This window comes from Oncorhynchus masou, chromosome 8 (genome assembly GCF_036934945.1).
Source record: "Oncorhynchus masou masou isolate Uvic2021 chromosome 8, UVic_Omas_1.1, whole genome shotgun sequence".
NCBI classification, from domain to species: domain Eukaryota; kingdom Metazoa; phylum Chordata; class Actinopteri; order Salmoniformes; family Salmonidae; genus Oncorhynchus; species Oncorhynchus masou.
Window position 1 is genome coordinate 38,574,334 of NC_088219.1, and position 15,330 is coordinate 38,589,663.

The 15,330-nt window shown below is 43.6% G+C and overlaps 1 protein-coding gene and 1 pseudogene across 1 annotated transcript; one reads left to right on the forward strand and one right to left on the reverse strand.

The window, feature by feature from the left end:
• Nucleotides 1-1,580: 1,580 nt before the first annotated feature.
• On the reverse strand, nucleotides 1,581-4,381 carry LOC135543816 (protein S100-Z-like; annotated as a pseudogene).
• A 3,341-nt stretch (nucleotides 4,382-7,722) lies between these two features.
• Nucleotides 7,723-10,271, forward strand: LOC135543947 (cholesterol 25-hydroxylase-like protein 2). Its single transcript, XM_064971267.1, has one exon. The coding sequence runs from the start codon at nucleotides 7,826-7,828 to the stop codon at nucleotides 8,777-8,779; it is 954 nt and encodes a 317-aa protein (XP_064827339.1). The 5' UTR covers nucleotides 7,723-7,825; the 3' UTR covers nucleotides 8,780-10,271.
• Nucleotides 10,272-15,330: the final 5,059 nt, after the last annotated feature.

Sequence of the window (15,330 nt, forward strand, 5' to 3'; positions counted from 1 at the left end):
TGTGTGTGTGTGTGTGTGTGTGTGTGTGTGTGTGTGTGTGTGTGTGTGTGTTACAAACGAGGCCAACTGAAACACAATGCCAACACTAGGCTCGTTCATGGAAGCCATGATATAAAAATGACTGTTGTTATCATGTCACTTACAGTACACAAATATTAAGTGAAGACTTTACAAGCTACGGAATGCATTCGTGAGGTATTCTTCCACTGGAACAAAATGACACAACAGCCAACTTGAGCTGTAAAAAATGACATCACTCCAAGGGAGAGGGGTAGCAAAAGATAAGAGGGTCACGCCAAGTACAAGTTCTCTAACAAAGGGAGAATCTATAATTCTTGGGAAAATAAGTACGGTTTCTAAATCAATGAGAGGTCCTCTATGATTACAGCTGTTGTGAAATGTCACACAAAAAAAGATAATCATCGCATAATTTCCCTCCAGACAGACTCATTATCTTGCTCAATTACAACCAATCACACCGAAATGAGAAATGACCTTTGTGTGTGCGCATGCAACTGTAACATTTGATTTAAATGTCTCATTACCTGACACACAGTTTATGCTGTTTTCAACTCTCTAGAGACATCAGGAGTGGTAGAGATACTCTTAATGATCGGCTATGAAAAGCCAACTGACATTTACTCCTGAGGTGCTGACTTCCTGCGCCCTCGACAACTACTGTGATTATTATTATTTGACCATGCTGGTCATTTATGAACATTTGAACATCTTGGCCATGATCTGTTATAATCTCCACCCGGCACAGCCAGAAGAGGACTGGCCACCCCCCATAGCCTGGTTCCTCTCTAGGTTTCTTTCTAGGTTTTGGCCTTTCTAGGGAGTTTTTCCTGGTTTTAGGCTGTGTTTCTGTACAGCAGTTTGAAATATCAGCTGATGTACGAAGGCTATATAAATACATTTGATTTGATGTGACACAAGTTAATTCTACAATGACATGAACATTCTCAAGTACATTTCTGATTGACATTTCTGACAAATTCATGGTTACATTACAAACATCTATGAACCAACCGGCAGATGAATGACAGAATCAATCAATCAATCAACTAACCAAGCATCAGAGGGAAATGATTGTTTGGGTGCCGGTCCGTTTTGGTCTAGCCATATCTTTTATGTTAATCTTCTCTGGCAAGAAGTGTTGTAGAGAACAGAAACAGTCTGGCACTTAGGCTCGTGTGACAACATGTTAACATCGGTTTGAAATAATCTGGTTTTTGACGCGTCGGAGGTACAGAAGGATCCCATCTCTAGGAAGAGTATGTCAATGGATGCTTTCTACTTCTTCTAGTGCACTTCTGCTGTTGACATTCCTGATGCAAAAAACAACAACATATTAAGTATAGTATTTTAGTAGCACTGAAACCATAATGTCAATCCATGTTCAGCATGAGGGGTGTGATCAGTTTCTAATTCTACTTTGATCCACAGGTCTGAAATGTCTCCTTATTCCCTATGCAATGCACTTCTTTTAGCCAGAACCATTAAAAGACCGGTCCTAGCATTACGAGGGTTTGGCGAATAATAGTGCATATATAAAGCAATAGGAAGCCATTTAGGACTCAACCGTTGGCTTTCTTCTTCTGCTGCTCCTGGAAGATGTCATTGCAGGCTACGGTCAGGGTCGCCACCAGAAGCTCATACTCATTGAAGTCCACCTCGTTGTCTTCGTTGGAGTCCAGAACATTCATGGTCTTCTCCAGTAGCATGGGGTCTTTCTGAGAAATGGAAATGAAAAGAAAGGACAATTAATCAATCTATCAAAGATCTATCCACCAATCAATATTTTCAAACCCTGATTAAGTACATTTGATCATTTAAGGGATGGAGCTGGGGGAATGGAACCGCGCTCAAATTCATAGGCACAGCTATTATGCCAGGGTTGAAAGTCAATGAGATCAACATCGTTTTGGGTCCATAAAATCTTTACAAAGATATAGGTTTATCTCATAAATGAAACAACCATTGATCAGCTGCAAATCTTCCAGACTGTAACTCCGGTGTTCTGTTCCTCTGGGCTTATTCCAGTTGACGTCAGGACACGCACAGGTCTCTGACTCTCTACTCATCCACACAGCACTACCAGGAAATGGACTGTCCTGGATTCTGATAGGTCTGATGTCGCCTATTGACCGGTCTGGATTCAGCTGCCTGGCCAATAAAGAAGTTCCCTCGGGACAACAGACTGCAATTAGGCCCCGTGTCAATCTCCCAGCCTGAGATCTGAGATGGAGATCTGAGGAGAGATGCCTCAGGCTCTGAGTCATTGGATTCATGGTGCTGAAGCCCCATCCAGGATATTAGACCACCTAAGGCACTGACTGGGCACAGCACAGCAACTCACCACACAGCCAATGTCCACTGGAAGCTAGTGTGTCAGTGGCAATAATCAATGACACATGAGCTGAGACCTATCAGAGGTGTGTATGTGTGTGTGTGTGTGTGTGTGTGTGTGCCCGCGTGTGTGAGATGGTGACCGTTGGATGGCTTCTTTCAGTCAAGCCAAGCCAGTCTGGGATACAGAGCCCTGTGGTGACTTCAGGCTGTGGGGATACGGAGCTAATGGAGGTATGAAAAACACACACACACAAACACACAGCTCAGGGGGCCATATCCTGATTTGATAGTTTGACTGGATATGTGCAAATCTTCATTGACATATAATTGAAAGGTTACTATTTGGCCCAAGGTATCAACGTTGTATCTAATTCAACAGTAAGCCGTATCTATTGCCTCAGCAGACAGTGTGATTGACGAATGACAGACCCTCAGAGTGAGGGTGGAGAAAACCCGAGGGAATAGAGGGGGAGAGGAAAAGAGATTTGTCTCTTCAACCCGTCTCACAGAGGGCAGTGGAGAGTAACAAAATAATGGAGTTATACTCAATTTAACCAGAACTCAAAACTTCACAGCAAGGACACTAATCCAGCATAATGTAGAAGGAGAATATCAAATAATTGCCCTTTGCATTAGTGTTTCTTTCTTGCTTTCCTTTTTGGACAAGTGGATAACTCTACCATTCTCTTAATCAACCGTGTTCTCGTTGTATGCTTTCTGTAGATGTAAGACTGGGATCTTAATACAAGCCAGTTTTCTACAACAGGAAAATATTCCTGCAGCAACAGAAAATGTGAATTATTATGTGGATTATAATTCATGGATACATTTTGTAGGGGTTGATACATGAGGGCAACTCAAGTCTGACATTATAAAGTGGAAATTACTAACTTTAGAAACCTTTTTAAACCTTGAATACACTACAAGTTTGCAGGAAAATTCTCAGCGACAAAAGAGCGATCAAATTGTAGCCACTGAGGTATATTGAAGAACAGAAAAGCGAAATTGCCACTCTTCACATCTTTGAGAATCATGTAAATTGTGTGTTGTAGGCCTAGGTCTATAATTAGAACAAAATTAACATAACAGACAACATGAATTTGTACAACAGCGAGTTGAGCGAGTGTGTTTTTTTAAAAACACTGGACATTTGCAAATTCAATACGCACTTAGTTGTCTTGTTCATCTTTCAAGTCTCAACGGGTAATCAAGTAGGATTAAGAAGACCCCGGAACATATCCATGAGTCCGCATAATCCTCACTGTTGGTCACCATGAAATCAACGGAAGGAAAGAAAACAAGTTGAAAAGGTCACGCTCCACTAAACCAAAGCATTTCCAATAATGAACATGTTGTCGACGTGACGACAGCCAGACGTGATGTGCTGCTACGATTTCATCCAAACACGTGGGTTCCACTACTCCAACTGTCACAAGGATGTCTCTAATTCAAGACAAGGCGTTACTTGAGGTTCAGCGCACAGCTAATGTGCTACATCTATTCAAAAACATGTCACCGTTTGAGGAGGAGAGGGCAATACTTTGTGACGCGTTTTACTATGCGGTGCCAAGTAAACACAGCTTGACACGAATACAACTTATACACTCGTTTTTTCTTCTTCCTATTCACGTTTACAGTTTCCCAAAAACAAAAGCGAAATAGCGTCTCAGGAGGTCAAACATGTTTTCCCCAGGCCCGTTCCCCAGGCCCGTTCCCCAGGCCCGTTCCCCAGGCCCGTTCCCCAGGCCCGTTCATGTCAGGCCCTCTGAAATATACCGTTGTATTGTGGGCCTTTCAACTGTTGTACCTGGCCAAGTGAAGAGACTATCAAAATACTGTAAAACTATGTTGAAAATGATAAATGATGGATTTTAGACATCTCCGTCACCGTGTGGAAGACAGGGAGTCCGCTGTTCAATAGTTGTTTCAGCTCTCCCTTGTTGAGCTTGTATTTGAATCCGTCGCTCCCGGAGCAGTTGTCGAAAACTGTTCTATTGTAAGCAGCACCTTCAAGTCGGCTTGGCATGATGTTGATAAGTAGTACTTTAAAGTATTTTTTACTTCTTTACACCACTGTAAATACTCTATAAATGATGGTGTATATAGATAGTATAGACAGTATATGAATAGAAAAGGTGTGTACAGCATTAGTTACATAGGATGAGCATTGACTAGACTACAGTATTTACACTGAGTGTACAAAACATTAGGAACGCCTTCATAATATTGAGTCGCAACCCCTTTTGCCCTCAGAACAGCCTCAATTCGTCGGGGGCATGGGACTCTACAAGGTGTCCAACTCGCTCCACAGGGAGGCTGGCCCGTGTTGACTCCAATTCTTTCCACAGTTGTAAGGGATCATAGCTTTCACCTGGAGTCCCCTGGCCAGTCTATGTCATGGAAAGAGTTGTGTGCACTCAGCGTACATATGAAGTGGGTAAGACAGTATGTAAACATTATTAAAGTGACCAGTGTTCAATGACTATGTATATAGGGCAGCAGTCTCCAAGGTTCAGGGTAGAGGACCGGGTGATAACTGTGACTGGGTTCAGGGCAGGATGGAGGCTGGCTGGTGGTGACTATTTATAACAGTCTCTCTGGCCCAGCTTTGATGCACCTGTACTGTCTCCACCTTCTAGAAGGTAGCGGGGTGAACAGGCCAAGAGTCGGGTGGCTGAGGTCCTTGATGGTCTCCTTGGCCTCCCTGTGACACCAGCTGCTGTAGATGCCCAGTGTGCTCCCGGTGATGCGCTGGGCTGCCTGCACCACCCTCTGGAGAGCCCTGCAGATGCGGACGGGGGGAAATTACCGTACCAGGAGGTGATACAGCCAGACAGGATGCGCTCTGTAGAAGTTTGTGAGGGTCTTTTGTTATTTATTTGATCTAACTAGGCAAGTCAGTTAAGAACAACCTCTTATTTGAACAAAATCTTAGGGGCCAAGCCGAATTTCTTCAGCCTCCTGGGATTCCGATTTGGAATTTTTCCCCGAGTACCCAGTTGTCTTGAACGCACTGAAGTTGGAAGTCTGAGAGTTCGAGTTCCGAGTTTCCAGTTGTTTGGAACACGGCATTTGTCTCAGGGGACGGAGGAAGGCGAAGAGCGCAGGGACACCGTCTTCCAACTGATGGCCCACCGCATTTGCCTCATACACAAATTCATGTTGTTCCTGTGACCAGAGTAGGTGAAATATTCCTCGCATTTCAAATAGACACTACGAGCTGCTAATAAGAATAAAAACACAGGGCTATCGACACACTAGGCTACTCAATAATTGCAGCTGCAGCGCGAGTGGAAGTAGGGAGAAGCACATTTTATGTTTTGTAATAGTGTTGAAAAAAAGCAGAGATGACAGTGCTGAATTTTTTTTTTAGACATGAACTCACTCATAAAAACAGCAGCTCTTTGCTGTATTCTTTGACAATCTCTGGTCAAGGTTTTAAAAGTTATGAAATCTCACGTAGGTTAATATCAAACTTTGCTGTGGCTGGGGTTGTGGAAGCTGTAGGAATGGTTATTTGAGCTATCCGATTGGCCAGTGTAGTAGGTGCACTCGATTTAGCCTCAGATCTCCCGGTCTGCTGAAGAGGTTCAAAACGGGAACGCTTTGCCTACCCGTAGCGCAGGGCTTCTGATTCAAGTGCACCTACCGCCAACAGCACTAAAAAGGGCCAAGCACACACCCTTGTGGGGCCCCCATGTTGAGGATCAGCGTAGCGGAGGTGTTGTTTCCTACCTTCACCAGCTGGGGTCGGCCCGTCAGGAAGTTCAGGACCCAGTTGCACAGGGCGGGGTTCAGATCCAGGGCTCCAAGCTAAGGATGAGCTTGGATGTGAAGGCTGAGCTGTAGTCGATGAACAGCATTCTTACATAGGTATTCCTCTTGTCCAGATGGGATAGGGCAGTGTGCAGTGCGATGGCGATTGCGTCATCCATTCGTACTTTCAGTGTTGTGCAAATGCTTCCATCTATCCACGGATTTTGGAGAAGTTCTAATCGTCACAGTGGGAACAACATCCTCTATGCACTTCCTGATGTACTCATCCACCTAGACAGTGTATACATCAATACTCTAAGATGTCATAATTAAAGGATATATGTCAACCTAACTGAATTACTCTCGCATTGGATCGAGACGAATGAGTCACCGCCACAATTTAAATGAAGGAGAATTAGATTACATGGCATACGGTTTTGTTGTTGTTCGATTTTTGTCCCTAAGATGTCTTTCGAACAGCTAACGGCAAGGCAACAGTTTAGAGTAACATCACTTCACATTGAATTTGATTTCCTAATATGCTCCGCACCTCAACTTGTTATAATATTAGATAGAAAAACTAAGATGAATTAACTTCAGATGCAGTTTCAGGTGTTCATGAAGAACTATGTATTTGGGAGATTTTCCGTTGCAGCCCTCAGAAGGGAGTTTGTGTCCACAAAACGAAACATTTTAGAATCAACATTCCAATAAAGTATGTGTAAAACTTCAGAAACTACCACCTCTGTTCCAGAGCAGAATCCCCTTCCTTCCAATGATACTTGACTGCCCTCTAGTGGTCTCAGGGAGCCTGTGCAGTCAACATGTGTTTCATGATGCTTTAATGTTCCATGATGATCGCAAAACACCGGATCAGAATTCATTGCCTTATTTGGTTCATTTAGATAACATGATAATATAAAGCCTCCTTTGAGTTAGAGAGTGGTTACCATAGAAACCATCTCTGGGGTCCGCTCCACTTGCCTCTTTTCACTTCTAACCATCAGACCTTATTCCAACCAGCATGATGCAAGACGAACCGACACAAAAACACGAGTGTATTTCAACATGAATAATGTGGAGCCTTTGAACTCAAACGTCACTTTTGACAGCTTTCTATGATTTATTACTGTTGACCTCCAGCAACAAGTCCATAAGAGAAAGAGAGGAGAGAGAGAGTGGAAGAGAGGAGAGGGAGAGAGGAAGAGAGGAGAGAGAGAGGGGACGAGAGGAGAGGGAGACAGGAAGAGAGGAGAGAGAGAGGGAGGAGAGGGAGAGAGAAAGAAAAAAAGAAAAAGAGGAAAACATGTATTTTTTAAAAGTTGTTTTTCATTAATAATCAACTGATTTAACCAAAATGATCAAATTTGACAGTTCACCAGTTTCTGCATTAATACATGAGCACCATAGTTTGGCTTTGACCACAGTGTATTGTTACTCCTCAATGCGAGTAAAGAAAACACACTTGACTTTGTCTTTGTCTCTTTGGATCAGCGGGAGGCAGCTCTCTCAGATCTGGGTCAGAAATGTGGGAGGGGGAGGGGGGGGAGGAGGTGGCGCCTCGATCTACATAAGAGGCTAAGATCGACCGCCAACCTAATTTGGCACTACGGCACCAGATTATTTGCCTTTTGCAGAAAAACAAACATTACATTACAGCTGGAAGTATCTTTGCCATTCTTGTGGAGTCTGTTGCAACCAACCCAGATAATAAATGAATCCTCTGAGACTATTAGACTTTAGTTGGGACACAGTGAGTGCAGGTGGTTTGTTCAGTGGTGTGTCTCTCCCCTGGATGTCTCACCTGACTGTGGCTAACCTGACCCTGGGTCTGTGGCTCCCGGAGCAGTCCGTCCTCCAGCCGGCGTGGGACTACCTCCTGCAGCACCACCAGGCTGAGCTGCGGAGCCCTCTGTTCCCTGTGGTCATCTCTGTCTCTACCTACCTTCTCCTGGTGACCCTCTACACCCTGCTAGACCTCCTGGCCCCCAGCTGGCCAGCCCTCAACAGCTACAAGCTCCACCCAGACAGACCCGTCACCTGGGACAACATCTGGACCACCCTGTATCTCACAGCCTACAACCACCTGGTCTATATCTTCCCTGCTGCTGTGGGCCAGTGGCTGTGGAGGCCTCCTATCCCCCTCCCCCGTGACGCACCTACTCTACTGAGCTTCCTCCTGGGCATCCTGGGGTGCATGGTGGTCTTTGACTTCCAGTTCTACCTTTGGCATCTTCTACACCACAGAGTCCCATGGCTGTACCGCACCTTCCACGCCATGCACCACCAGTACCTTCAGCCCTTCAGCCTGGTTACCCAGTACGTGTCCGCCTGGGAGCTGATCAGCTCGGGCTTCTGGACCACTGTGGACCCCCTCCTGCTGCAGTGCCACTGCCTGACCGCTTGGGGCTTCATGGTGTTCACCATCTGTGTGTCCACTGAGGACCACTGTGGCTACGACTTCCCCTGGTCACTGCACCGCCTGGTGCCCTTCGGCCTGTGGGGCGGACCCCCCAAACACGACGCTCACCATCGGATGCCCGGGACTAACTTTGCCCCGTTCTTCTCCCACTGGGACTGGCTGGGGGGGACTAACATGGTGCCCACCCCCTCCAAAGATAAATATGTTGAGGAAGGTCTGAAAGGGAGGAAGGATAAAGGAGCTTGAGTGTTGCTTTTTTTCTCTCTCCTCCCTCTCCCTTGACCACTTTTTGTGTGTATTTCATCCAATCTCTCTCCCTTCCTTACTCTATCTCTTCTGTCTTTCTCTCTGTCCACCTCTCTCTCTCTCTCTCTCTCTTCACCTTTTCCATCTTTCTTTGTGTTCATGAAATGTAATGACTTTACACTAACTGCCCTCTGTAGCTCTCTGTCAGATCTCTGGTTTTGTATGATATTGATTTGTTTGCTCTGTGGGTTTTTTCATTGGTTTCCATGGCATTCTCAGGTCAGACTTCCCTGCATTTGAAATGTGTGTGTTTTACTAATACCGCTAAAAGTCCATGCTGACTGGAGTTTTATATTTTTGCTATTTTTGCTGTTGACATTTTCCTATGTTTCTCTGTTTTGAACTCTTTTTGAATAATTGCTTTGGGGGTAAATCCTATGACTGGATAACCTGATATAGCATAACTGTATGTTGGTAGATAAGAGTGCACAAATGTTTTATAGGTATTTTAATAACTCATGTAGTATTTTAGGAAAATGTGTGCTTTGTTAAAAATAACACAGTTGAAGGATTGCAGCACAGCAATTCAAGCAGGGTAACACAAGGGAAATGCGCGTGTGCGCACACGCACACGCACACGCACACACACACACACACACACACACACACACAAACCAGAAAGCTGAATGGCAGTCTTTTAGAGGTGTCCAGTGGGCCGCCAGAGCGATGCGTGGGGCCAATACTAATTTATCATCCTGTCTTTCAGACACTGTCAATAATCTCTTTGGCAGAGACCTCTACACTGCCCCTCCCACAACAAAATACCTTCATTGTGATCCATGATCTTCAGCCTGGTGCCTAAACACAAACAAAAATCAAACACAACTATTTCTCTTTTCAAGCATGTCATTGGCCGAGCATCAAGTATACTTGGTATTCCTAGAGAGAACAGCGACGAGACGGCCTACAGGGAGGAGGTGAGGGCCCTCGGAATGTGGTGTCAGGAAAATAACCTCACACTCAACAAAACTAAGGAGATGATTGTGGACTTCAGGAAACAGCAGAGGGAACACCCCCCTATCCACATCGATGGAACAGTAGTGGAGAGAGTAGCAAGTTTTAAGTTCCTCGGCATACACATCACAGGCAAACTGAATTGGTCCACTCACACAGACAGCATCGTGAAGAAGGCGCAGCAGCGCCTCTTCAACCTCAGGAGGCTGAAGAAATTCGGCTTGTCACCAAAAGCACTCACAAACTTCTACAGATGCACAATCGAGAGCATCCTGGCGGGCTGTATCACCGCCTGGTACGGCAACTGCTCCGCCCTCAACCGTTAGGCTCTCCAGAGGGTAGTGAGGTCTGCACAACGCATCACCGGGGGCAAACTACCTGCCCTCCAGGACACCTACACCACCCGATGTTACAGGAAGGCCATAAAGATCATCAAGGACATCAACCACCCGAGCCACTGCCTGTTCACCCCGCTATCATCCAGAAGGCGAGGTCAGTAGTGCATCAAAGCTGGGACCGAGAGACTGAAAAACAGCTTCTATCTCAAGGCCATCAGACTGTTAAACAGCCACCACTAACATTGAGTGGCTGCTGCCAACACACTGACACTGACTCAACTCCAGCCACTTTAATAATGGGAATTGATGGGAAATTATGTAAATATATCACTAGCCACTTTAAACAATGCTACCTTATATAATGTTACTTACCCTACATTATTCATCTCATATGCATACGTATATACTGTACTCTATATCATCGACTGCATCCTTATGTAATACATGTATCACTAGCCACTTTAACTATGCCACTTTGTTTACATACTCATCTCATATGTATATACTGTACTCGATATCATCTACTGTATCTTGCCTATGCTGCTCTGTACCATCACTCATTCATATATCCTTATGTACATATACTTTATCCCCTTACACTGTGTATAAGACAGTAGTTTAGGAATTGTTAGTTAGATTACTTGTTGGTTATTACTGCATTGTCGGAACTAGAAGCACAAGCATTTCGCTACACTCGCATTAACATCTGCTAACCATGTGTATGTGACAAATAAAATTTGATTTGATTTGATTTGAGTGTGCTTGTGTTCTAATAGATTATTAATATGGGAATCTGCAGGATATTTGTACGGTTGATGATGATTGGAGCAGAGGGTCGGTGAAGAGTTAGAGAGCAGAGTGAAATGTCAGCCGTGTTTTAATCAGATTGTCAAACTATTGTTGGGAAAGGGTCTACAATTTTGGAAATATTAAAGAAATATGAATGTTGATTGTCATTTAAAAGTCATCATCCGCTGTGAGATGGAATCCTTCTAGTGCTGTAAATGTGCCTACGTTTCCAATTATCATTCGTTCTGTGTGCACTAACCATCGTTCACCCCTCTTGGATTTTCATCCCATTAATTGACGACGACACAGCCAATGTGTGCTCTATCTACACGTCACTAATCCTCGCTTGTGTCACAGTTTTGAAACCCTTTGAACTTAACTTTCATATCGTCGAGAAATTATTTTCTAAAAACAAAAAGGTACAATTGCTATAAACTTTTTACAACATGATTCCAACAAGGCCGTATGTTACAGCTTGTTTACAGAAGAGAAGCCAACCTGTTTTGATTAGCAATCTAGTGTCTCCGAACACCTGTGTGAAACAGAAGAAGAAGAATTCCAGTAAAGAAAAATACTGTTGGCTGCAACTGTGTAAAAACCAGGGGCGCAACTTCGGTTTTAGTGTTTTAATATATTTTTATCCAGTCAGATCCAACACTCCAAACCATCTCCCCGACCGCTCGGAGGCGTCCGCATGGTCCTAAAGCACACCGTTGCCCCGATTTGTATCACATTCCAATGATAAAACTGGGGGGGACACAAATTCTATTTCAGAATGTGTGGGGGGGGGGACATGTCCCCAGTGAAAGTTGCGCTCCTGGTAACAACAGACGACAGTAGGCCAAGTGTATCTTTGTATTTCCATCCATGATATCAAAATTATAGTTGTAACCATGTTTACATTGGTTACAAACAAGCTTATATTTGAGGTTCTGTTGGGGTATGACAGTTGAACTAAACTCATGATGAGGCACTTATACATTATATTCTTCAAGAATCAATGGGTACATATCATTCATTTACGAGTTCCAAGATGGATGTAGCAACTGCTGATTGACCCTAAAAGAGTAGGCTAGCTAGCCTACACTCCTTCAGTACATCTTGGGCTAAGTGTCCGCATGCAGTTTCACAAACAGTCCACCAGAGGTCCCGCTAAGCATAAAAGTACTACTTGGGACGTCATACCCTGGTTAAGAAATGAGAAGTACAGTATGAATTAGACACAGACACACCTGGACTTCCATAAATAGGAAATGGTCAGACAACAATTAATTTTCTAACATGTATAGTTTATTCCTGTAACCTGAAGCAGACCACAGTTACTTCCCCTCATTGGAACATCTGCCCTTTGGAGTGGCAGTCATGAAGTTCAATATTCAACAAATATTGATGCCATGTGATGTGATAGATACGGTTGAATAATTCAACACACACACTTGACATGACATTCAATCACTATGAATCAACCTATGGTGCAACCACGGGCAGAGAGGTCGAGAGAGGTCAAATATAACTCGTGGTTTAAACATGTCACGACTTGTCACGACACACCGTGCCTTTCCATGTTGTTATTCATAGAGGGACGGTACTTTGCCAAACAGGTTTGGTGTGTCGAAGCATGGAGCGGAACTCAAGTGTTGCAACACAAGGTGCCTATTTTAGAAATGTGGCCCTTGAGGGACTGGCTGAAACAGAGACTCTGTGTGCGATCGGGTTAAGCGAAACCACATAGTTCAGTAACACTTATGACTCACCTATGTGGTAGTATCTCCCTGGTCACCTTCAGGACAGGACGGCCCCTTCCTGCCCTCATCCACAAAGTTTATGATATCAGCGTGATCTGGATGACGCAAAAACCTGTCAGTCACCATTTTACTGCCCCCCCCCCTCTCTTTTTTTCTTTCTTGTCCCCTACCTTCCCCCTCCCCTCTGTTAAACAACCTGTCATAAAATATCCCTATCTTCTTGTCCCAAACTGTTCCATAACCTGCCAATAAATGGAAATGAATCATTTCATGATCATTGGAAGGATAATGTGTGACTTGTAAAACAATCCTCCCTCTCTCCCCCTCTGATGATGCAAATCCAGTGGTCTGACATGTAAACACGAAGGGTTTCAGCACATTAATCATTTAATTGATACATTTAATTGTGATACTTAAGTGTATTTAAAACCAAATACCTCGACTGTTTCTCAAGCAGTATTTCACTGTGTGACTTTTCTTCTATTAAGCAATCTTTCCTTTTACTCAAGTAGGACAATTGGCTATTTTTTCTACCATTGTACTTACATCCTCTCCCATTCCTGTCATACCTGGCATGTCTCATTGACATGCTACCTTTGTAGAGAGTTGTGTACACGCAATGCTCACTGAGACTTTTACCTGAGTTAGTCTACTGACATATTCATGCTCTACAATGGACAACCTGGGCTAATCAGTCATCGGCAGACACAGATCTACATAAAAGCCACCTTGTGTTTCAAAGAAAAGGAGGTCTCATTTAGAGTAATAGTGCGCGTGTGTACCGCGCTCCTATCTTACCTCTGTACTAGTCACCCTCACTACTCTCTTCAATCAGGTTTCGTAGGGGCCTCTGTGACTATACTATGTGCATATAATGACAGGCTTTTTAAAAGGGGCCCTGCCTGTTTGTGTGAAGGGAATTTAGTCAGGAAGTGCTACTGTCTGTGGTAGCCTAGCTGTGTGAAGCAGATGTTTTACTTACAGAGAATAGTGGTAATAGGCTGGGGGAAGGTGACACCCCACAGCAATATATCATCTCTGAAAGAACCTGGAGAAATCTCTCCTTCCGGAAAACACAATGCTCTGCTCAGGCTCTGCTCTTACACCAAAGATTGCTGTGTACAGCCTTTCTCTTAACCAAACAATGAATACATCAGAAATGAAATCAATATAAACATTGATTTCATTTCTGATGTATTCATTGGTTGGCGCAGCGAAACGCTTATGTCACTAGCTCAAAACAACGCAGTTTAATGTCAAACAAACACAAATGATACCCCTCAAAAACGTACAAATACTTCAAAAAAGAACTCGTCAAGAAATGTCGGAACGAATCCGATTAACAACCCAAATAACACTGTTCCTGGTATATTGAACATGCACTGAACAAAAAGATAGTCACCTTGTCTGAGAGAGATTTACATGGTTATCAAAACATCATGCCATCATTTCAAGTGGTTCGAAAATCCCCGGAGGGAAAAAATTATTGGCGTAAAACAAAAAATTGGAACCACTTCCCTGTTTGACCGCTAGGTTTTATGGGTATTATGACACCTCCACTGTGGGGCTCTATAGCACAATGGTAACACTTGGGTCATTGTATTGGACTACAGGACATGAATGGGTTCACCTTGTCTAATCATTATCCACAGATAAAAGGCAGGACCCAGTCTCGTCACCAAACAATCCTCCTTATCTTCTATCACTCTCCATTGTTGTAACATTTTAACTTTACAATTGAAATATCAGCGGGAAATAGCACTTTTCAATGGTCATAAATGTAAGATGCAGAATAGTATTATGCAAGACAGTGGATAGTTAAGGGAGGGCAGCATTCTAAGAAGAACAGGAAGGAAAATGCTGCTCATACTCCCAGATGATATTTAGGTCTGCATCAGGCATCCATATCCCAGGTGGGGGTGGAAGGTCCTAATATACATAGGCATTACTCAGTGACATCACTTCCTGAAACAGGAAGTTAAAAAAATGTATAACATAGGTTCGCAATATTAACATTCAACGAGTCTTAATATATGATCATACACAAGGAATGTGATCAATATTTACAGGAACATATACACACGTACAATATTCAAATTAGTATTTAAAAAACAAAACAATTTTGACATTTTGAAACTATAAAAAACGGTTTCACGTCAAACTCCTCATTAAGGCCAAGAGGAGACAGTGTGTTGAGCCTGTGGAACCAGAAAGATTCCATTTGAAGAAGTTTCCTCTCAATGTCCCCTCCCCTGTGTGACATCTTGACCATTTCTATTCCAATGTATCTCAGAGAGCTAATAGGATGTCCAGCTTGTACAAAATGAGCAGCAACAGGTTTTTTTTGTCTCGCCTGTCCGTATGTTGCTGCGGTGCTCACTGATCCGTGTCTTAAGGCTTCTACGGGTTTTCCCTGTGTGAGACAGACAAGGACATTAACATGTAAATAATATTGGTGGAAATGCAGGTAATCAGATCTTAAATCTTTATCCTGTGTAGGGGTGGGTAAATGAGTTACATTTGTATGTGAAGCTGCATTGAGCCATATTTGTAATTAACCTCCCTAACTTTGTCTAAGAAAGTTACCCTATTTCTCTGGTGGATAATTAGATTTGACCACAATGTCTCTCATGTTTGGGGTTCTTTTAAAAGACCATACGTGGGG

What these genes read in the sequence shown, in the direction of transcription:
- LOC135543947 (XM_064971267.1), top strand. Translation starts at nt 7,826, where the DNA reads ATGAATCCTCTGAGACTATTAGACTTTAGTTGGGACACAGTGAGTGCA.